This window comes from Muntiacus reevesi, chromosome 7 (assembly GCF_963930625.1).
Source record: "Muntiacus reevesi chromosome 7, mMunRee1.1, whole genome shotgun sequence".
Taxonomy (NCBI): Eukaryota; Metazoa; Chordata; class Mammalia; order Artiodactyla; family Cervidae; genus Muntiacus; species Muntiacus reevesi.
Genome location: NC_089255.1, coordinates 4,460,635 through 4,482,341, shown reverse-complemented (window position 1 = coordinate 4,482,341; position 21,707 = coordinate 4,460,635). Strand labels below are relative to the sequence as shown.

The 21,707-nt window shown below is 39.7% G+C and overlaps 1 protein-coding gene across 1 annotated transcript in view; it reads left to right on the top strand.

Moving 5' to 3' along the window:
* The first annotated feature begins 478 nt into the window (after window positions 1-478).
* Window positions 479-21,707, top strand: part of CCDC112 (coiled-coil domain containing 112) — a 30,070-nt gene continuing 8,841 nt past the window's right edge. The window contains exons 1-5 of the mRNA XM_065940578.1: window positions 479-720; window positions 10,021-10,142; window positions 14,841-14,962; window positions 18,941-19,030; window positions 21,255-21,330. Coding sequence (XP_065796650.1) covers window positions 607-720; window positions 10,021-10,142; window positions 14,841-14,962; window positions 18,941-19,030; window positions 21,255-21,330 — 524 coding nt within the window. The 5' untranslated portion in view covers window positions 479-606. The remainder of the gene's footprint in view (window positions 721-10,020; window positions 10,143-14,840; window positions 14,963-18,940; window positions 19,031-21,254; window positions 21,331-21,707) is intronic.

Here is a 21,707-nt window from a genome sequence, read left to right as displayed (position 1 = left end):
TGCAGGCAGACTCTTTACCGTCTGAGTCACCAGGGAAGCCCAAAGTACCTATATCTATGAATATATAGATACCTATATATATAACACATATATGACATGAATAAATTTAAGTATGACAGTGAAAGACAGTGAATTTTCCTGGCAGTTAGGGAACCGGGGTCGGGGAGAAATACTTTTGCCAAGTAAGAGTAGACACATGGAAAGTGATATCAATACCACCCGGCCATACAGCCCAGCCCAGCCCAGCCCCCGCTGCCGCCCCACCCCGCGCTCCGACCCCGCCCCCGTCGTGCCCCGCACTCCGGCCCCCGCCCCGGCCCCCGCTCCGCGTTCTGGCCCCACCCCTGCCGTGCGCTCCGGCTCCGGCCCCGCCCCCGCCCCGCGCTTCAGCCCCACCTCGGCCCCGCCCCGCGCTCCGGCCCCGCCCTGGTTCCGACCCCGCCCCGCCTCGCCCCGCAGCCCGGCTCCGCCCCGCATCTCCGCCGCGCTCGGCATCCCGGTTGAGGACCCACGCCGCCCGGGCAGAACCCGGATCTCCGCACGCCCGAAGCTCTCCACCCCAGGCGCGGGTGGCCGCCGCTGTAGCGGGCGGCGCGGCGTGAAAAGATGGCCGCCCTGACGACGGTCGTGGTGGCGGCGGCGGCCACCGCCGTAGCCGGGGCTGTGGCGGGGGCGGGCGCGGCCCCGGGAACCGGCGTGGGAGCCGCGGTGCCGCAACAGGTAAATAAATGGAGGAGGCCGAGGTGGGCCTGAGGGGGCTGCGGGCGCCGGAGGCGCGGGGCGGGTCCCCGGCTGAACAGGTGTCCTCTGCAGCGCGGCCGGGAGGCGGGAGCCGCGGCCGTTAGCCTCCCTTCGCGCGGGGCCTGGCGCTTGCCAGCTTTGTGCTTTGTTGGCTCGTGCATTTTTATCTGCGGTTACGGAGCCCCCTCCCTGGTGGTTTGGGAGTGGAAGAAGGTCTGGGTGGAAACCCTGGCTCTGCCTCTGTGATAGGAACACACTTAACCTCTCGTGACTCCGTTTCTTCTCTAAGCGTTGGATCTGGTGATACCCGCCTTCCTGAGCCGTGCACCTTGTCTGGGAAGCCCCTGGTACAGTGCTTGGTTAGAGAGAGTCAGTGCCCAGTGAATCTGTTACTGTGTCAGCGCCGGGAACACAAGGAGCAGTCAAACTGGGATGGTCTCCGAGGCAGATGTGTTTCCAAAGATCTCCTTGGGACCCCTTTCTCTGCAGTAAGGACCAGGGGTTCCCGGAGGAGAATCGTTGGAGCCAGCAGCTCTGTCAAAGATCTCGACTCCTCCGCATTGTCTCACAGCCCACACCCAAAGCACAGGCAGTTCCTGTCTGCTCTATCTTCAGAATAAGTCAAGAATCCCACTTGAAGCACTACTACCCATGTCCACACCATCATTTCTCCCTTAGCAGAAACACTTTGCTAGTTGGTTTATGTTCACCCACCCTTGCTTTCCTGACATATTCACAACAACCAGACCATTCAGGAATGACATTTGTCTGCCCAGATCCCTCAGAGTAAAAGCAGACGTGTTCACCGTGTTCCACACCTTCCTTAGCCTCTGCAGGGCCTCTGAGCTGCCCCCAAGATCTCTCCCTGTCACCTCATTGCCAGTCCCCTGCTCTGGATCTGCTGCAGCCATACTGACTTCCTGTAGTCCTTCAGACAGGCGAGCACACTCCTGCCTCAGGAACTTTGCAATCGCTGTTCCCTCTGCTTGGAATGCCCTTCCTTCCTGGTCTCCTGGCCAGCACCATCTCCACGTGCAGATATCTTTGTTCAAATGCAATCAGCTCAGTGATCCTTTCCTTGACCTCACCAAACTGAATCCCCTTACTTAGCACACTGTTCTCTTTTTAGGTTTTTTCTATAGCACTTATTATCCTTTAATATACTACATATTTTATATTCATTTTTTTGTGTTGTCTTTCTCCACTCCATCTAGGAATGTAAACCCTGCCCTCTATGAGGGAAGAAACTTTTGGAAATTTTATTCACTGTTAATCCCCAGCGCCAAAAACTGTGCTACTTTAGTCCAGAAACATAGTAGACACTCCCTAAATTTTTGTGGATTAGTCCAAACCTGAAGGAAGGCTGTTGTGAGCTGAAGACAACTTCCATCTTTTTCTTCCTCTAAGGAGCTTCCTCTAAGAAGTGTCTTTACGTATTTCCAGAAATTCCACCTCATTCTGGTTTGCATTTCTCACAAGTTGCTTAATATTGTTACTGACTCACACTCTTGCCCACTACAGTGGTTCTCAGAGGTTTGCCTTCCTCAGTGTTGGATCAGAATCACCTATGGCGCTGTTGGAACTGTTCCTTCAGTCCTTCACATTTAGCAATGTCTGGAGACATTTGGGTTGTCACAACTGCAGGTGGACTGTGGAGAAGGTTGTGGTGTTACTAGCCCGTACAGGCTGAGGGACAGCCCCCACAACAAAAAGTTCCCTGGTTCAAAATGTCAGTAGGACTGAGGTTGAGACACCCGATTTTATATGCTCTCACCAATTTAGAGAAGGCAGAGCCTCATGGTTGACTGTCATGGCAGTAGCGAGGTAGAATTTCTCAAGGGTGTTTGGGTTTTAAAAAAGAATCTCTAGCATATTGTGACTTTTGAGGAGTTTATGTCTTATCCCTCTTTGTAATCCCAATAACATACCATATATATATGTATATATATGCACACATGTACATATACAAACACATGCACATTATAGACTCAGATTCTGTAGCCCAGCACTGGACTTGAATACTTGTCACAGGGTTTCGTGAATCTATGACCCTGACAGTGAAACCAGCTATTTTCCTGAGAAGAGATCATTTTCCTTGTGACAACCTCATGATATTAGCGATATCTGTCAAAATATCTAAGGTTCCTAGATTAGCCTGCCCGGGCTTCTGTAACAAAATACCACAGACTGAGTGATTTAGATTACAGAAATATGTATATATATTTTACACTTTGGGAAGCTGAAAAGATCCAGCCGAGATCTTGTCCAGGATGAGGGAGCTGTCGGGCTTGGTTTTTGGCTTGTAGACAGTTGCCGTCTTGCTGTGTCCTCACGTGGCCTTTCGTCTGTGCACGTGCAGAGAGAGAGAGTTCTCTGGTGTTCCTCTTCTTCCAAGGACACCAGTCCTGATGGATTAGGATGCTATCCTTATTAGCTTATTTAACCTTAATTACTTCCTTAAAGACACCACCTCCAAATCTAGGGCCTCCACATGTGAATTTAGGGAGTGGTAATTCAGTCCATAACAGTTCTCTTAAATTATTTTGGAACAATTATCTTTGAAGTTTTAGAATTATTTTATATTGTATTTTATTTTATTTTACAGCCTCCATAGAGTGTGGAATCTTCTCATTCAGCATTAGGAAAAGTAATAATGTGCCCTATCTATGTATTTTAATGTTTGTATATTATTTGTTCATAATTCCTCTCAGCCATTGCCTTTCAAGGCCAAAGACTACACGTTTCTTGATTCTTCTCTTAGATGCCATTTCCCTCTTGGCCTTTTCAGCATGTTGGTTTATGACTGTTTGGAGTCTCCCTAGCTGTATCACAGGAGTGTATGTCCTGGTTTGTTCCAGAGCAGGGCTGTGTCTTCTCTTTGCATCTAGTGAGCTCTCTGTGATGACCTGCATTTAATGGCGTTTGGCTGCCTGGAGTGGTCCTTCAGTAATAACCACACTACTTTTCTGATTTTACATAGTTACTCAAAATGGATTTCCTCTAGGAGATCACACAAATGAATAGGGCTGTGTATATATCCAGATGTGGCAGAGTGAAGAATTCCCCGCCCCCACCTTTTCTTTGGTCTTCTTCTGACATTTCCTTTAATGTTGTTATACAACAAACACAAATAATACATAATAAACACAAATAGGGGAGGGGGAATCTTTTGTTATTAATGTATTTTTACAAGCAAGCCTGTCCCAGACAGCTGCTTGGACAGTCCTTCTCCTCTACCCCGTGTCAGTCATTCATTTCCATCTGCCTCAGACACAGTGGATTTTAAGTCAGTGTGCATCCTCACGGTATCACTATGTTCCCTTAAGGATAGTCACATCCTAACCCCCAGCACCTGTGAACGTGTGACCTCATGTAATAAAAGGAACTTTGCAAATGTGATTAAGTTGAGGCTCTCAGGTGGGGAGTTTATGCAGGATTGTATGGTGGGCCAGTATATTCACAAGAGTCTTTGTTAAGAGGGAAGCAGGAGGCTTAGGACCAAGAGGGGATGTAACAATGAAAGCAAGAGGGTCATGTGATGTGAGGAAGGGGCCATGAGCCAAGGAATGAGGGTGGCCACTAAAAGCTTAAAAAAGGTAAGTAAATTCTCTGGATCTTCCGAAAGAATGCAATCTTTTCAACACCTTAATTTTAGACTTGACCTCCAAAACAGTAAAAGAATAAATTTGTGTTGTTTAAGTCTCTTAAATTTGTGGTAAACTAATTTTTTTGGTAAGTTTGTTATAGTAGTGATAGGAAATGAATACAGCCAGAGAAAGCCTAAGAAGGCTTGAGCTCTCATCTTTGGCTGACCTTGGAACTGTGCAACAGCAAGTGAAGGCTAAAGTGGAGTTGTAAACTGCTTGCCCCAGTACTGATGCCATGTTCCACCTTGCACACAGACCACCTCAGCAAAGTGTGGGGACTTACAGGTTCAAGACATGGAAGAAAATCTTTGACCAACCAATCATTCACTGACAGCTAAGCTAACAAAGCAGAGATTTCAGTGCCACACAAACAAATAATCCAGAGTTTACTGAATTAGTTCAGAAAAATGACTGAAAAAAACCCAGCAACAACAGCAGACCTTAGAAAGAGGGAAAATAATCTCATTTTTAGTGTTGCCACATTATGTATTATTTAAGGTGTTGAGTTGCTGACAAATTATGAGATATGCAAAGAAATAAGAAAATATGGTCCACACACAGAAGAATTAAAAAAAAAAAAGAATAGTAAAAAGAAACTGTCCCTTAAGATGACCAAATGTTGGACATAATAGACAAAGATTTTAAAGTATTGATTTAAACATGTTCAAAAAGCTAAGGAAAACCATTTCTAAACAAATAAAACAGTTTGAGAATGGTGTCTCACCAAATAGAAAATATCTATAAAGAGCCTGGAAAAGGTGAGTTTTCATTACAATCCCAAAGAAAGGCAATACCAAAGAATGCTCAAACTACCACACAATTGTGCTCATCTCACACGCTAGCAAAGTAATGCTCAAAATTTTCCAAGCCAGGCTTCAACAGTATGTGAACCGTGAACTTCCAGATGTTCAAGCTAGTTTTAGAAAACGCAGAGAAACCAGAGATCAAATTGCCAACATCTGCTGGATCATCGAAAAAGCAAGAGAGTTCCAGAAAAACATCTACTTCTGTTTTTATTGACTATGCCAAAACCTTTGACTGTGTGGATCACAACACACAGTGTTCTTAAAGAGATGGGAATACCAGACTACCTGACCTGCCTCCTGAGAAATTTGTATGCAGGTCAAGAAGAAACAATAAGAACTGGACATGGAACAACAGACTGGTTCCAAATCGGGAAAGGAGTTCATCAAGGATGTATATTGTCACTCTGCTTATTTAACTTATATGCAGAGTACATCATGAGAAATGGCAGGATGGATGAAGCACAAGCTAGAATCAAGATTGCCGGGAGAAATATCAATAACCTCAGATATGCAGATGACACCACCCTTATGGCAGAAAGTGAAGAAGAACTAAAGAGCCTGTTGAAGAAAGTGAAAGAGAGTGAAAAAGTTGGTTTAAGACTCAGTATTCAGAAAACAAAGATCATGGCATCTGGTCCCATCACTTCATGGCAAATAGATGGGGAAACAGTGAGAGACTTTTATTTTGGGAGGCTCCAAAATCACTACAGGTGACTGCAGCCATGAAATTAAAAGGTGCTAGCTTCTTGGAAGAAAAGCTATGACCAACCTAGATAGCATATTAAAAAGCAGAGACATTACTTTGCCAACAAAAGTCCATGTAGTCAAAGCTATGGTTTTTCTAGTAGTCATGTATGGATGTGAGAGTTGGACTATGAAAGCTGAGTGCCGAAGAATTGATGCTTTTGAACTATGGTGTTGGAGAAGACTTTTGAGAGTCCCTTGGACAGCAAGGAGATCCAACCAGCCCATCTAAAGGAAATAAGTCCTGAATATTCATTGGAAGGACTGATGCTGAAGCAGAAACTCCAATACTTTGGCTACCTGATGCGAAGAACTGACTCATTTGAAGAACTGACTCTAATGCTGGGAAAGATTGAAGGCGGGAGGAGAAGGGAACAACAGAGGATGAGATGGTTAGATGACATCACCAACTCAATGGACATGAGTTTGAGTAAACTCAGGGAGTTGGTGATGGACAGGGAAGTCTAGTGTGCTGCAGTCCATGGGGTCGCAAAGAGTCAGACATGAGTGAGCGACTGAAATGAACCGAACTGATAAAAGAGAGAAGTTATAGGAAAAGAATGAAATAGAAATTTTGGAGTTAAAAAGTACAAATATGCAAATGAAAAATTCACTAGAGAGATTCAACACTACGTTTGGGCTGGCAGAAGAAGATAGGTCAATTTAGATTATCCAGAATGAGGAATCTAAAGAAAAAAAGAATGAAGAAAAGTGAACAGAGCGTTAAAGACCTGTGAAACACCATCAGATGCCACAGCTAATGAGAGACCCAAAAGGAGAGAGAGAGAAAAGCGGGGAAAGAATGTTTGAAGAAATGATGACTGTAGTATTGATCTACACATTGTTGGAATTTAGTGAACTTCAAGATCCACACCTAGACATGTCATAGTCAAACTGTAAGAAAGAGACAAAAAGAAAATTCTGAAAGCACCAACAGAGAAATCAATTCAACACATACTAGGCTTTCTCAATAAGATTAACAACTGATTTCTCAACAGAAACCTTGGACTTCAAAAGTGTGGGATAATATTCGTGCATACTAAATTGCTTCAGTTGTGCCCGACTTTTTGCAACGCTATGGACTGTAGCCTACCAGGCTCCTTTGTCCATAGGATTATCCAGGCAAGAATACTGGAGTTGGTTGCTGTGCCCTCTTCAGGGGATCTTCTGGACCCAGGAATCAAACCTGTGTCTGTGTCTCCTGCATTGGCAGGTGGGTTCTTTACCACTAGCATCTCCTGGGAAGCCCCATGGGATAACAGTCATAGTCAAAATGCTGAAAGAAAAGGACTGTTGACCAAGAATTCTGTGTCCGGTGAAATAATTATCTAAAGTTGAAGGAGATTACATCAAACTGAAAAGGTCCTTCTGCACAGTGAAGGGAATATCAGCAAAATGAAAAGATGACCTACTGAAAGGGAGAAAAACATTTGCAAATCATATTTTGATAAGGACATATCTAAAAATATAAAACTGTTAAAACTCAAAAAGACAACCCAGTTTTTACAATTGGAAAAGATATAAGTAGATATTCCTTCAAAGAAATAGCCAATAAGTGCATGAAAAGATGCTCAGCATCATTAGTCATTATGGGCTAATCAAAACCACTGTGAGATACTACTTCACATCCAGTAGGATGATTATAGTAAAAGAGAAATAGACAGTAACAAATGTGGGTGAGGATGTAAAGAAACTGGAACTCCCATATCATGCTGAGGGCAATGTAAAATTATATAATGATGCAGTCACTGTGGAAAACAGTTGGATAGTTCTTCAAAAGTTCAAAACTTCAAAACTTCTGTGCTTCAAAGGATATTATCAGCAAAGTGGAAAGAACTCAGAATTGGGGAAAATATTTGCAGGTCATTTATCTGATAAAGGACTTACAGGAATGCTTCCACTGTAACAATAAAAAATAACACAAATGGGAAAGTAAAGAATTACCTGTGATCCAGAAATTCCACTGCTAGAAATACCCAAGAAAATTGAATTCATACTAAAACTTGTACATAAATGTTCTTAGTAACATTATTCATGGTGACCAAATAATGAAAGTAACCCAATTGTCCATCAGCTGATGAGTAGATAAGCAAAATATGTTAGATTCTTATGGAATATTACTTAGCCATGAAAAGGAATGAAGTACAGATTCATGGTACAACATGAATGAATCTTTAAATTATTATACTCAGTAAAAGAAACCAGACACAGAAGGTTGTATATTGTATGATGCTGTTTATATTAGTTTCCAAAATAGGCAAATCCATAGAATCAGAACATAGATTAATGATTACCAGGAAGTGGGCGGAAAAAGGGTATGGGAAGTGACTGCTTAATGAGTGTGAGCTTTCTTTTGGGTATAATGGAAATATTCGGGTACTAGATAGTATTGATGATTGCATGACTTTGTGAATATAGTAAAAAAAAACACTGAATTGTAAACTTTATGTGCACATTCTATGGTATGTGAAATAAATCTCAATTTTAGAAGTATTAAACTAAAATCATTACTTTATTCTTACTTGCTTGTTCCTCAAAATTTGAAGGCTTGGTTCCTTTATTATTATTATTTTTTTAATCTCTCAGGCTGTCAGCAATTCCTCTTGATTATACCTCCAAGATACATTTAGGCTTCTTACTTTTAATCTCCACCACCACCCTGGTAGACCTGAACACCATCATTCTGTGTCTTTGTTGCTGCATCACCTGTCTCATTGGTTCTCCTGCTTCCAGGCTTGCCTCACCTCTTCCTCCACCTCCCCCAATTTATTCTTTAAAAAATAGAAAGATTTTCTTTAAAAATTAAATGTATCATGGCATTCTCCTACTCTAAACCTTCAGTAAAAATCCAGACTCCTGTAGTGACTTAAAATGCTGGTGTGATATGCCACTTGCCTGGCTCTATACCCTCATCTCCTGCAAAGCTCGCACTTCACTCATCTTAATGTCACAGTTGCCTTTGCTTTGCTTGAACCAGCCAAGCTTTTTCCTGCTGGAGGGCTTTTGGACTTGCTGGTCCCTCTGCCTGGCACACCTTTCCCTGCAGCTTTTGGCCTGGTTGATTCTGTTCTTCCTCAGACATCATCCCCTCAAATAGACCTCTGTGGCCATTCTAACTGAAACAAACAAACAAACAAACAAAAAAACCCTTGGCCCCATTATCTTCATCTCAGCACTGTTTATTTCCTTAATAGCACCTACCATGTTGGTTTTTTAAAAAGTGTATCACTTATTTGCTCTTTTCTTTTTAAGTCTGTTTCCCTCTCTAGATTTTAAGGCAGAGGCCATGTTGTCATGGGGACATTTCCGGTGGCCCTAGTGGTAAAGAACTCACCTACCAATGCAGGAGACATGGGAAATGTGGGCTCAATTCCTTGATCTTCTGGGTCCAGAAGATCCCCTAGAGGAGGGCATGGCAACCCACTCCAGTAGTCTTACCTGGAGAATCCCATGCAGAGAGGAGCCTGGCGGGCTGTGGTCCCTAGGGTCACAGAGTCAGACACGACTGAAGCAACTTAGCATGCAGCACACACATGTTATCATGGACCACCTTTGTTTCCTAGTGTCTAGGCAGCACCTGTCACATCATAAGTGTTCAATGCATGTTGGTAAATGAATGAATGAATGAAAGAATTAGAGATTTTTCTAAAAATTGCTCAAAACATTACATTTCTCACTAATTTAGCATTTTAAAACACATGTTCCTTCTTCCACAAGCTGTACTTTTAAAAATTAAATAAGATTGGCCCCAAAATTATCCCCTGAGAAACTCCATTATTGATATTTTATCCCTGATAAAGGGCTTCCCTGGTGGCTCAGACAGTAAAGAATCCGCCTGCAATACAAGAGACCTGGTTTGATCCCTGGGTTAGGAAGATGCCCTGGAGGAGGCATGGAAACCCACTCTAGTGTCTTGCCTGGAGAACCCCATGGACAGAGGAGCCTGGCGAGCTCCAGTCCATGGGGTCACAGAGTCGGACACGGCTGAGCGACTAGGGACAGCACACACTCTGGAAAGACTTTCACGTTCATCTCCCAGCATTTTTATTATTGAAGATAATTTGTTTTTGTTTTCTCTTCAGAATGATGGCTGTCTTGGTACTTCAGGTGGAATTCGTCCTTTTCAGCTTCAAAACTGGAAGCAGAAAGTTAGTCGAACTAAGAAAGCAGAATTCATACGTACAGCCGAAAAATTTAAAAATCAGTAAGTATAAGAACATTATCTTCAAGTAACATTACTCATCATTTTATTATGAACAATATAAAGTTAATTCTCCTCCACTCTATCTAATCCCATACCAAAGACTAGTCACTAGCCTTTCAAATGTAAAACAGCGGACCCATGAGAAGTGTGAAATATACAAATGATAGTAAAGTATTTAATATAAAGTTAATTTTAAGTAGAATTCTTTACATTTTAATTTCACTATTTTGAATCCGTGTATATAAAGGAGAATAATAGATTTCTTTAGATCACATACATCAAGTAACGGATTGAATACATTTTGACTTAGCAAAGTAAGCACTTGGTAAATATTTTTGAGTGAATAATTTTAATGAACAGTCCTACTGTACTCTTGAGGTTTTTTTTTTTTATTGGCCTTTTAATTGGTCTCCCTTCCTTGGTTTCTACCTCTTTCACATTCACCCTGTACATTATGACTAGACAAATTGAGAAGTTGGCATTTATTTTAAGCTTTAGTGTTTATGTATTTTTTAAATAACCAGTGATATTTACTGAAGGTTCAACATTGTTAGTCGCACCATGTGATTTAATAAATACAATGAGTAAAGGTAAAAGAACTAGAGCTCAGAGCAGCCAACCCTCTCCTATAGTTGGAGGCTTTATAAAACACTGCTCTGAATTTATGCAGTGTCAATTTGCTGAAGAACCAAGAGAAAAGAAAGCTTTTGTAAGAAATGATCTCTGGACCAGAACTAGTGGCAGTTATCTGTTTAGAAATTCTACCAATAAATAGTATACTGTTTGAATTTTAACAAGTTATACCATAGTGCAGGCTTGTGAGACTGAATTCTGACTGTATTGGTTTAATTCTTTCATTTTTAATATTCAGAGTTTGATAAACTACAATTTTTTTTAATTTATAAAATGAGTTATCTTAGATAGATTTGGACTATAGGTTAAGATTTCTGGTTTATGTGTTTTTTTCTAGTTAAGATAATCTACCAGATGATTAATGTACATAAATATAGCAAGCCAGTTAGATTATGCCAGTATCGATAGGTACCTTGTCTGTGCATGGGTCTGATTAGGCTTTTTTCATCTGTTATAAGGTTTTGGAAAAACTCCTTGAAAGAGTGTTAGAAAAATCCATTGAAATTGAATCCAACAATTCTCATTGAATATAAAGGGAAGAACACCATTTGTAATATTTTTATTTTCAGAATAGATTATACATTCATATAATTCAATAATCAGTTCATGTCAAAGGACCCACAGTAGAAGGCCTTTGTCTCACCTGTGACTGTATCACCCGTTTCCCTTCTCCCCAGACAACCACTATTTTTAGTTTCTTGTGTATCCTTCCACAGGTATTTTATATGCTTTTTTAAGGACATAAAAATGCATATTCAGATGGTTCCTTTTTTTTTTATATAAATGGTAGCATGCTACATATATTGTTCTGCATCTTGTTTTGTATTTTTAACTTGAGTATATCCTAGATACCAAAGAATTACTGATTTTGTTCAGGCATGATACTGTTGTTATAACTACACAAATCAAATGCTCACAATCTCTAGAAATGCACACTGACACATGTGGGGTGGAAGAACATAATGTAGTGGGTTTCCTTTAGCATACTGAAGCAAAAAAGGAAGAGGAAAGAGAAGAAAAGGTAGATGAAAGAGAGGAAAAAGACGGGTAAAATTGTTGAGTTAGAGTGATATGAGGTATATATCATATGAAACGATATGTGGGGAATCAGTTTACCATTCTCTAGTATGTCTTAGCATTTTCATACAGAACTTTCGTTACAAAGGAGTGTATCTTGGAGATCTTTCCTTATCAGTACATAGAACATGGTACTGCACTGTATTCCAGTGTATACATGTAACATCACTTATTTAATCTGCCCCTTAGTGATAGACATTAGGTTACAGAAAACATTTAAGTTATAGTAAATAAATGCTTAATTAATTGGAGCATTCATGGAGGTTCATATCATTTTGCACATCTGTAAGTGTATCTTTAGGGAAAATTCCTACAAGTAGAAATGCTGGATCAAAGGTATATGAATTTGTGATTGTAATGAATAATTTCTGATTATTCATGGTTGTGATGAATAGTGAATAATTTCTAAATTGTCCTTGATAGGCCATTTATGATTTCACCAACAATATACGAGAGGACCCGTTTCCCCACAGTTTTATCATCAGAATATATTAAACTTGTGTGTTTTTTACCCCCCAGTCTAATAGATGTACCATGTTACCATGGTATAGTTTCAATTTTCTTTTCTCATGTTATGAGAGAGGTTGAGCATCTTTTTTTATGTTTGGCAGTTTGTCTCCATTGTTACATTTTGAGTATCTTTATGAGTTAACATAATCAGCAATACGTGAATCGAAAACTTCCAGATGTTCAAGCTGGTTTTAGAAAAGGCAGAGGAACCAGAGATCAAATTGCCAATATCCTCTGGATCATCCAAAAAGCAAGAGAGTTCCAGAAAGACATCTATTTCTGCTTTATTGACTACATCAAAGCCTTCAACTGTGTGGATCACAGTAAACTGTGGACAATTCTGAAAGAGATGGGGATACCAGACTACCTGACCTGCCTCTTGAGAAACCTGTATGCAGGTCAGGAAGCAACAGTTAGAACTGGACATGGAACGATCGACGGGTTCCAAATAGGAAAAGGAGTACGTCAAGGCTGTATATTGTCACCCTGCTTATTTAATTTATATACAGAGTACATCATGAGAAACACTGGGCTGGAAGAAGCACAAGCTGGAATCAAGATTGCTGGGAGAAATATCAATAACCTCAGATATGCAGATGACACCACCCTTATGGCAGAAAGTGAAGAGGAACTAAAAGCCTCTTGATGAAAGTGAAAGAGGAGAGTGAAAAAGTTGGCTTAAAGCTCAACATTCAGAAAACTAAGATCATGGCATCTGGTCCCATCACCTCATGGGAAATAGATGGGGAGACAGTGGAAACAGTGTCAGACTTTATTTTTTTGGGCTCCAAAATCACTGCAGATGGTGACTGCAGCCATGAAATTAAAAGATGCTTACTCCTTGGAAGGAAAGTTATGACCAACCTAGATAGCATATTAAAAAGCAGACCTTTGCCAACAAAGGTCCATCTGGTCAAGGCTATGGTTTTTCCAGTGGTCTTGTATGGATGTGAGAGTTGGACTGTGAAGAAAGCTGAGCACCGAAAAATTGATGCTTTTGAACTGTGGTGTTGGAGAAGACTCTTGAGAGTCCCTTGGACTGCAAGGGGATCCAACCAGTCCATCCTAAAGGAGATCAGCCCTGGGTTTTCATTGGAAGGACTGATGCTGAAGCTGAAACTCCAATACTTTGGCCACCTCATGCGAAGAGTTGACTCGTTGGAAAGACCCTGATCCTGGGAGGGATTGGGGGCAGGAGGAGAAGGGGACGACAGAGGATGAGATGGCATGAGTTTGAGTAAACTCTGGGAGTTGGTGATGGACAGGGAGGCCTGGTGTGCTGCGATTCCTGGGGTCGCAAAGAGTCGGACACGACTGAGCGACTGAACTGATGGGTTAATGTTTCTAATCCAGGAGTAGTGAAACATAACTTACTGTCATAGCGTAGCCTGTATCTGTGATGGGCATTTCTGTTTGATTTTAGTACCTTTCCCCACCCCAGCCAGAGTCGCGATGGGCTGGAGCTCTCAGTGCAGGACTCCAGGAGCTGCCCTCAATCTGCCAGATTGACCTGCAGACTAAAGTCTTTTTGATGTCTCTGTTCTCCCCCTTCCCTCCTCCCAACACAGATTGAATTTATGACTCCCTCAACCTTGGGGCAGCCAGGTAGGGCCTGTGGCATTCTCATATATTTACCTCAATGTGCCTTATATATTAAATTCTTTTCTTGGTGTGGCAAGTGAAAAAGATTGGGAAACTCTGCCTTAATATATTTGCCTCTCAGAATAGAGGAAAGGAAATCAGTGACCAGAGATACTCCACCACTCATTAAATTCAGGATTAGTGGAGAAGTAGTTATATTAATTTCCACCTTGTGGGAGAAAGAAAACAGATGTTGAGAAAATAAATTTCTTTGTCCAACCAAAGAAGTTTCTTGATGATAAATTGTTTTGTTTTACCTCAGGGTTCAAGCTAACATCAGAAGTCCTTACTTATAGATGGATTAAGGCCAAGGAGCAAGGATGAGATGAAGGAAGCTTTGAAGTAAATGTAAACCATATTCCATAAAAGCACTAAAATCCCTGCCTTCATAGATTGTTTGCCTTTTGAAGTTTCCGTTTTACTAGTATTAATAACTTGCATTTCTATAGTGCATTTTGCTTCCCTGGTGGCTCAGATGGTAAAGAATCTGCCTGCAATGCCAGAGACCCAGGTTCGATCCCTGATTTGGGAAAATGCTCTGGAGAAGGGAATGGCAACCCACTCCAGTATTCTTGCCTGCAGAATTCCATGAACAGAGGGGAGCCTGTCAGGCTATAGTCCATGGAGTCACAGAGTCGGACACGACTGAACGACTAGTATACACACACAACACTTTCCTAACTACTGTTTTGATTCTATAGCCTTATTGATCCAAGTAATTTTATTTTGAATCCGTCGAAGAATTAATACAAAGTACAGATTGTAAGTATATTTGTATTTTAAACAATTAAAAATATACTTAAATCATGTTTATGCTATTTATTTCTTTCCCTAAAGGGTTATTAATCTAGAAAAAGACAAGCACAGTCATTTCTACAACCAAAAAAGTGACTTCAGAATTGAACATAGTATGCTGGAAGAATTGGAAAATAAACTGATTAACAGCAGGAAAACAGAAAGTAAGTTGAGTTCATGATGAACAAAACCCATTGAGAGGTACATAGTCATAGTTTTGCCCTGTGCCTTGTCCTTGGGCACTGGCCATTACAGTCTCTATCAAGGTGCCGTCTAGTTGGTGTAATGAGTTTCTCTTTTAAGGATATGTATTTATTTTGGGGGGGTCACTATTTAGTCTGGATATTTATAACTGGATTGTTTCCTGTGTATATTTCGTCTTAATAGGAAAAAGGTTTTGTTTTCTGGTTGTCAAATCAGTAATGAAACTACATTATTTTAAAGTAAAGGAAGGGTGCCTTAAAGATTTGCACAGGCTGAGCTTGCAAAAGGATCAACATGCCTTTAGCTGGGGATGTACTATAGGAAAGAGGAACAGAAAAAACATAAAAAGACACAACTGGTTCAAAGTCCAAACTCTTACTTTATGTTTGTAAAATGTCCAGGTAGCTACAAGATTACCATGGTTTACAGCCAGATTTACACCATGGTGTTTGGTGTAGGTTGTTCAACTGTTGTGCCAGCCAGTAGGAGGAAACGCCAGACTCAGAAGGATGTTCATTTAGAAGAAAGCAATACTAATGAGCCACACAACTTCCTGAATCTGTGTCCTATCACAGAAAGCTTTTTCAGTTCAGTGATTCCAGTTATCTACCAAGATAATGTAATTATGTTTAATTTTCAAGGTTTGCAGCAACACTCTCATATTTTGGTGTCAGTTTTTAAAGAAAGCTTTGATTATGGACAACAAATTTAAAAAATAAATGAAAACTAATTACTGGTGTCTTATCTTAGCTCATCACCAGGATCCTATTGACTGAATTCCACACTCAGTAAGCATCAACAGATTCAGAACCTGTATGACTGTTAAAGTGCTCAAGTCACATAGTTGCTTAAACCTGAGTTTACTTGTCTGTGATATGTTAATAAAACCTGCCATTTCTACCATAGGAGAGCTGTCTGTGCATCTGATGTGATAGTATTGGGTAGGCTCAAAGCTTCGTTCGGGTTTTTCTGTACAATGTTATGGAAAAACCCAAATGAACCTTTTGGCCAACCTAATATATAAGAAAGTATTAGAGATTGTACACTGAATATGTTCTACTGCTTGTTATGAATATTAATAATTATTAACTGTACTAAATGTTGGCCTTAAAAAAGAATTTTACAAGAATACCTTGCTTCCTTGTAGAGTAGATTTTTTAAACTGCAAAGTCTTTATTTTATAGTAAAAACACTTCTTAACTTTGATTAAAGGAAAAGTAATGGTTTTCAGGGGCGTCCCAGGTTGGTGCGAGTGGTGAAGAACCTACCTGCCAATACGGGAGACATAAGAGACGTGTCTGATCCCTGGGTCGGAAAGATTCCCCTGGAGGAGGGTGTGACAGCCCACTCCAGTATTGCTGGAGAACCCCGTGGACAGAGGAGCCTGGCAGGTTACTGTCCATAGGGTCGCAAAGAGGCAGGTACAACTGAATCCACTTATAACAGCACAGCACAACAGTGGTTATCAACCAACTGAACTTTGTAAGATATTGAGACTTATTACATGGAGCTTATACTGCTCATGAGACACCTTTGTAGTTAATTAGAAGAAATTTTTAGTAAGTTTCTCCTTTCAGAATATAAGATTGCACTATTTTAAAAAGTCATCTTTTGTCAGATGGTGGCAAGAATCATTCTCTCTCTCCTGTTGGAATGATGAGACCTAACATAAATGCCAGATTTCCAGTTGTCCTCTTTTATTCATAGAAGAATCTGAGTATCCCTTGTTTAATATTAATGTTTCTTAATACCCCTTAGTTCTTTTACAGACAAAAAGACTGATCTTTGTCTCTCTATCATGCCATTAAGTGGAGTATCTCCATTCTGTGCATTTTAAGTCACTTGATTTTCTCCCTTTTAAGGCACTTTATTTTTATTTTCTAATTTCCCTTTGTCTACAGTTTTGCTTCTTTTTATTCACACTTTGTGTTTATCTTATCTTGGAGAAGAAGGAATGCATTGCATTAGTATAAGGATATAGAAATTTCCCTTTCACATGTTTCAGCTCAAAAGCATTAAATAGCTATACTTTACCTCAAATACTATGTCACATTTTAGCATGCATTTATGTAATGTTGTACTTGAATGCTTTGCCTATAGTGCAGAATCTCAGTTCCAAATGAATTAATAAAAGATCATTTTCCCTATAGTGGTATCATTGTAGCTGTTCAAACTATGGCAAATTTAAAACAACAGAAAACACTTTCCTGATTACTAGGGAAGTTTCTTGACCTAAAATTCCAAAAATGAGTAAGTGCCTATAAAATCCATTGGGTAAAGTTTCTACTTTTATAGAACTCTGGAATTTGAATAAAAAATGGAAAAAGCCAAAGTCATATATGCATATTTGGGTTTATTTTGAATATTAGCACTGGCTTCCAGCCTAAAGATAAACTTTAAAAAAAAATAATTGTTTTTGACAATTGTTAAGACTTTTGAACAGAACCTTTTGGTGTTTCATGTTCTTTTGTGGAAGAGTTGCAAAAAAAAAAAAAAATAAGGGGGAGGTGCATAAGTAAAATAACCCAAAGATGATGATCAAATATTATTACATGAATATGTATATAAATATGAATATTTGACTTTATCCTAATAATTTAAGTAAATATCACAGTAAGGTTACTACTTCAGAAGGGAAATATGAAAGAAGAATCCAGTCTCCCTGCTGATGAGACAGAACATCTGAAAATGATTTTGAGACCTTTTGTTCTTCAGGCTTTTATTGTGGGCCTAGCATGGCAAGCCACTCCAGTATTCTTGCCTGGAAAATCCCATGGTCAGAGGAGCCTGATAGGTTATAGCCCATGGGGTCGCAAAGAGTTGGACACGACTAAGCGACTTCACTTTCTTTCTTTTAGCACCTTACTTTAGCCTGGTCCTTTGGCTGTGCTTGGCAACCTGTAGCATAACAGGAGCAGTGTTGGTTGCTCAAACGTGTCCAACTCTTTGCAGCCCCACAAACTGTAGCCCACCAGGCTCCTCTGTCCATGGGGATTCTCCAGGCAAGAATACTGGAGTGGGTTGCCATTCCCTTCTCCAGAGGATCTTCCCGACCCAGGGATGGAACCCAGGTCTCCTGCATTGCAGGCAGATTCTTTACCCTCTGCGCTACAGGGAAACCTATAGCATGCTGCTGCTGCTGCTAAGTCACCTCAGTCATGTCCGACTCTGTGCGACCCCATAGACGGCAGCCCACCAGGCTCCCCCGTCCCTGGGATTCTCCAGGCAAGAACACTGGAGTGGGTTGCCATTTCCTTCTCCAGTGCATGAAAGTGAAACGTGAAAGTGAAATCGCTCAGTCATGTCTGACTCTTAGCGACCTCATGGACTGCAGCCCACCAGGCTCCTCCGTCCATGAGGTTTTCCGGGCGAGCATAGACACCAGTAAATGGCACCCTGAGACATCTCCTCACGGCCATGACTGTGACACCAGTGGGTGTCCCCAGCCCGTCTTCGATGGTGTGGTCAGATAAAGTAAATTGTCACTGGGCAGTTTGTCGGTATTCATAGCATTAATATTGGCTATACAGTTTTAGTATTCTAACAATAGTTGAGATCAACTCTATGTCCATAAATTATAGCAAAAAGGAAAAAACTATTAAAGAATAAAACGTGACTAAAATGATGCTACTGATCCATGTATGAGTGTCCGATATCTCAGTCTCCAGAGTTAAAAAAATAAAAATAAGGACATTTCCCTGGCACAGGTTATAATAAGACTTTACCTACTGTGTCTTAAAATATTAGACGAAATTAGATGCTTTGTTTAGAGCAAGAGTTGGTTCAGGCTATTTTAACACTCATAAACCATCTTTTGTTCTTTAATTGTTCTTCACGTAATTTACTAGGTGAGGGTGATCAGTCTTGTGTGAAGAATCCTGAGTTGGTAACCACATTTGTCATAGACTTATTTTACAGTACATCCTTCTTCCTTACAGGAGCAAAAATCCAGCAACAATTGGCCAAAATATACAACAATGTAAAGAAACTTCAGCATCAGTTAAAAGATGCGAAGCCTACACCTGATTGTAAGTAAATTTACATTTTCTATTTTTTCTTATGTATTTGTTTTCTCTGTTCTTCATGAGAAAAATATATACTTTTTAAGTAAATTTTTCTATTTGGCATTAATGGAGAAGCTAAACCCTACTTTTTGTTAGGGATTAATAAGGAAACATTGAAGAACTGTAATATCTGCTGTTTATGTATTTTTTTAATCTTTAAAATACTATCAAACTCTTGTAAATTACAAAGTAGAACAGATGTTAATGTCATATATGGGATGAATAGGGCTTCCGAGGTGGCACTAGTGGCAGAGAACCCGCCTGCCAGTACAGGAGACATAAGAGATACAGGGTCGATCCCTGAGTCGAGAAGATCCCTTGGGGGAGGGCATGGCAACCCGCTCCAGTGTTCTTGCCTGGAGCGTCCCATGGACAGAAGAGCCTGGTGGGCTAGAATCTGGGGTCGCACAGAGTCAGACACGACTGAGGGACTTAGCTGCAGCAGCAGCTTCAGATGAAGAATCTGTGGTATGCAAAGATTCAGGTTCAGCTGATGAAGCGAAAAAGATTCTTGATTCTTTGCTTAGTATTTTCCCATCATTTGCGTTTTGAAATTATTGCCTTTCAGAGGCATTTTAAATTAAAGCCTGAGGGAATGGCTAGGTAGTGTTAGGGCAAATTTTAGTCATTTGTGAAAGACAGAATTGTGTCCTTACCTCTTTCCTTATACCAACATTCATTGCTGAGACATCAAAGCGTACAGTAAAGTGCTCAAGGTGTATAGGCTTCAGATTTGACACTCGCTGGGTCAGATCCTTGAATTGTCAGGTAAGTGGTTTCAGGCAAGTTACTCAGTCTGTTTGAACTTTCACTTACTGAGCTCTGAAATGGAGAGAATCGTACAGCCTCACTCAGGGCTGTGGGGATGAAGTGAGCCTGCACGTGAGCACGTTGTGCACCGCTTATAGCATAATAAGCACTAAAAATAATATAATAAGTATCCGAAACCATTAAAGATATTAGAAAAGAACATGGATTAATATTTTATGATTATATTACGATTTATAAGAATGACAAAAGTCAGAAAGCATAAAGAAAAAAGTGGACATAATTGACTCTTCAAAAATACCTCAAACTTATAAGCAAAGTTGAAATACAAACTAGGATAATAATAGCAGTATATATGTAACTTAGAAAGCTAATATCCATAATGTATAAAGAATGTCTACAAATTCGAGCAACAAAGGTAACAACAAGAGAATGGGCAAAGATTATAAGTTGCATATTATAGCCAAAGAAACCCAAAACACATATGGAAAAGTGCTCAGGCTTATTAATTATTATAAAAATGTCAGTTAAATCAATGATAATAAATTTTTGATTATTTTGGAAATGGCTGGAATTACATAAGAAGGAGCACTCTCAGGAACTGTAAAGAGATCGAGCCTCTTTGAAGGACAATGTGACAGTATTTTGCATACTGTAAAGTGGGCATACTTTTTAACTTTAGCACTTAAAGTTATCAGTTATCCTCTAAAAATACTTATTTGAGGGGGGAGGGATAGATCGGGAGTTGGGCATTGACATGTACGTACTGCAAAATAAATAGGCAACAAGGACCTACTGTATAGCACAGGGAACTCTGCTTGATATTATGTAATACCTGAATATGAAAAGAATTTGAAGAAGAATAGATACATGTATATTTGTAACTGAATCACTTTGTTGTACACCTGAAACTAGCACAACAGTGTTAATCGATGATACTCTAATATAAAATAAAAATTAAAAAATAAAATAAAAATATTTATTTGAGCATGCAAAAATATACAAAGATAGTTACTACAGCATTGCATCTATTTAAAGGTTCATCAGTTGGAGAATTAATGATTCAGGGTAGCATTAGATAACGAAATGCCATGTAGCCATACAAAGAATGAAGTACCATATGTATGTGGATGTAGAAAGTTAATTACAACATATTGTTAAAGAAAAAGTGCAAGTCACAGAAAACATACATGATGTAGAAGCTTTTTGGAAAAAAATAATATTTAAGGTATGTATGCTTAGGAAAAAATCTGTAATAAAAAAATCACAATCATAAAAATTTACTTTTTAAAAGTACATTTTTTTCTTATCCTTTAGGCTGATAAATGGTTTTTAAGAGAACATTCTAATTTTCTTCCTAATTTTTAATTCTTAGTCATAATGAAATATGACATAATTTTTCCCTTTTTTTTTTTTACAGTTGTTGAAAAGCTCAGAGAAATGATGGAGGAAATTGAAAATGCAATTAACACTTTTAAGGAAGAGCAGAGGTTGATGTATGTTTTAAACACATTTTAATTTAAAATTATTTACCTTTATTTTTCAATAACTCTTTACTAGATGGTTATATGTAAACTATTCTATTGTTACAAATTTAATACTAGTCTTACACAAAAGCAGTATAATACGTCTCTTTTGCTTTAGGTTTTAGACTGCCTTGCATGTTTAAAGTGAATTTTCATTTATATTTGGAGTCTATAAACTCTCAAATAAGAGTTTGAAAGATTGTTTTTTCCTCTGAGGAAACTCTTTGAAGGCTTAGATTTATAGATGTTAATACTGTGAAGTGGAGAAGATATCAAAAGAGTTGGGAATAATAAAATTTGAAGGAAAACAAAGGGTTAATATGGATTGGTTTGTATCTTATTTTTCA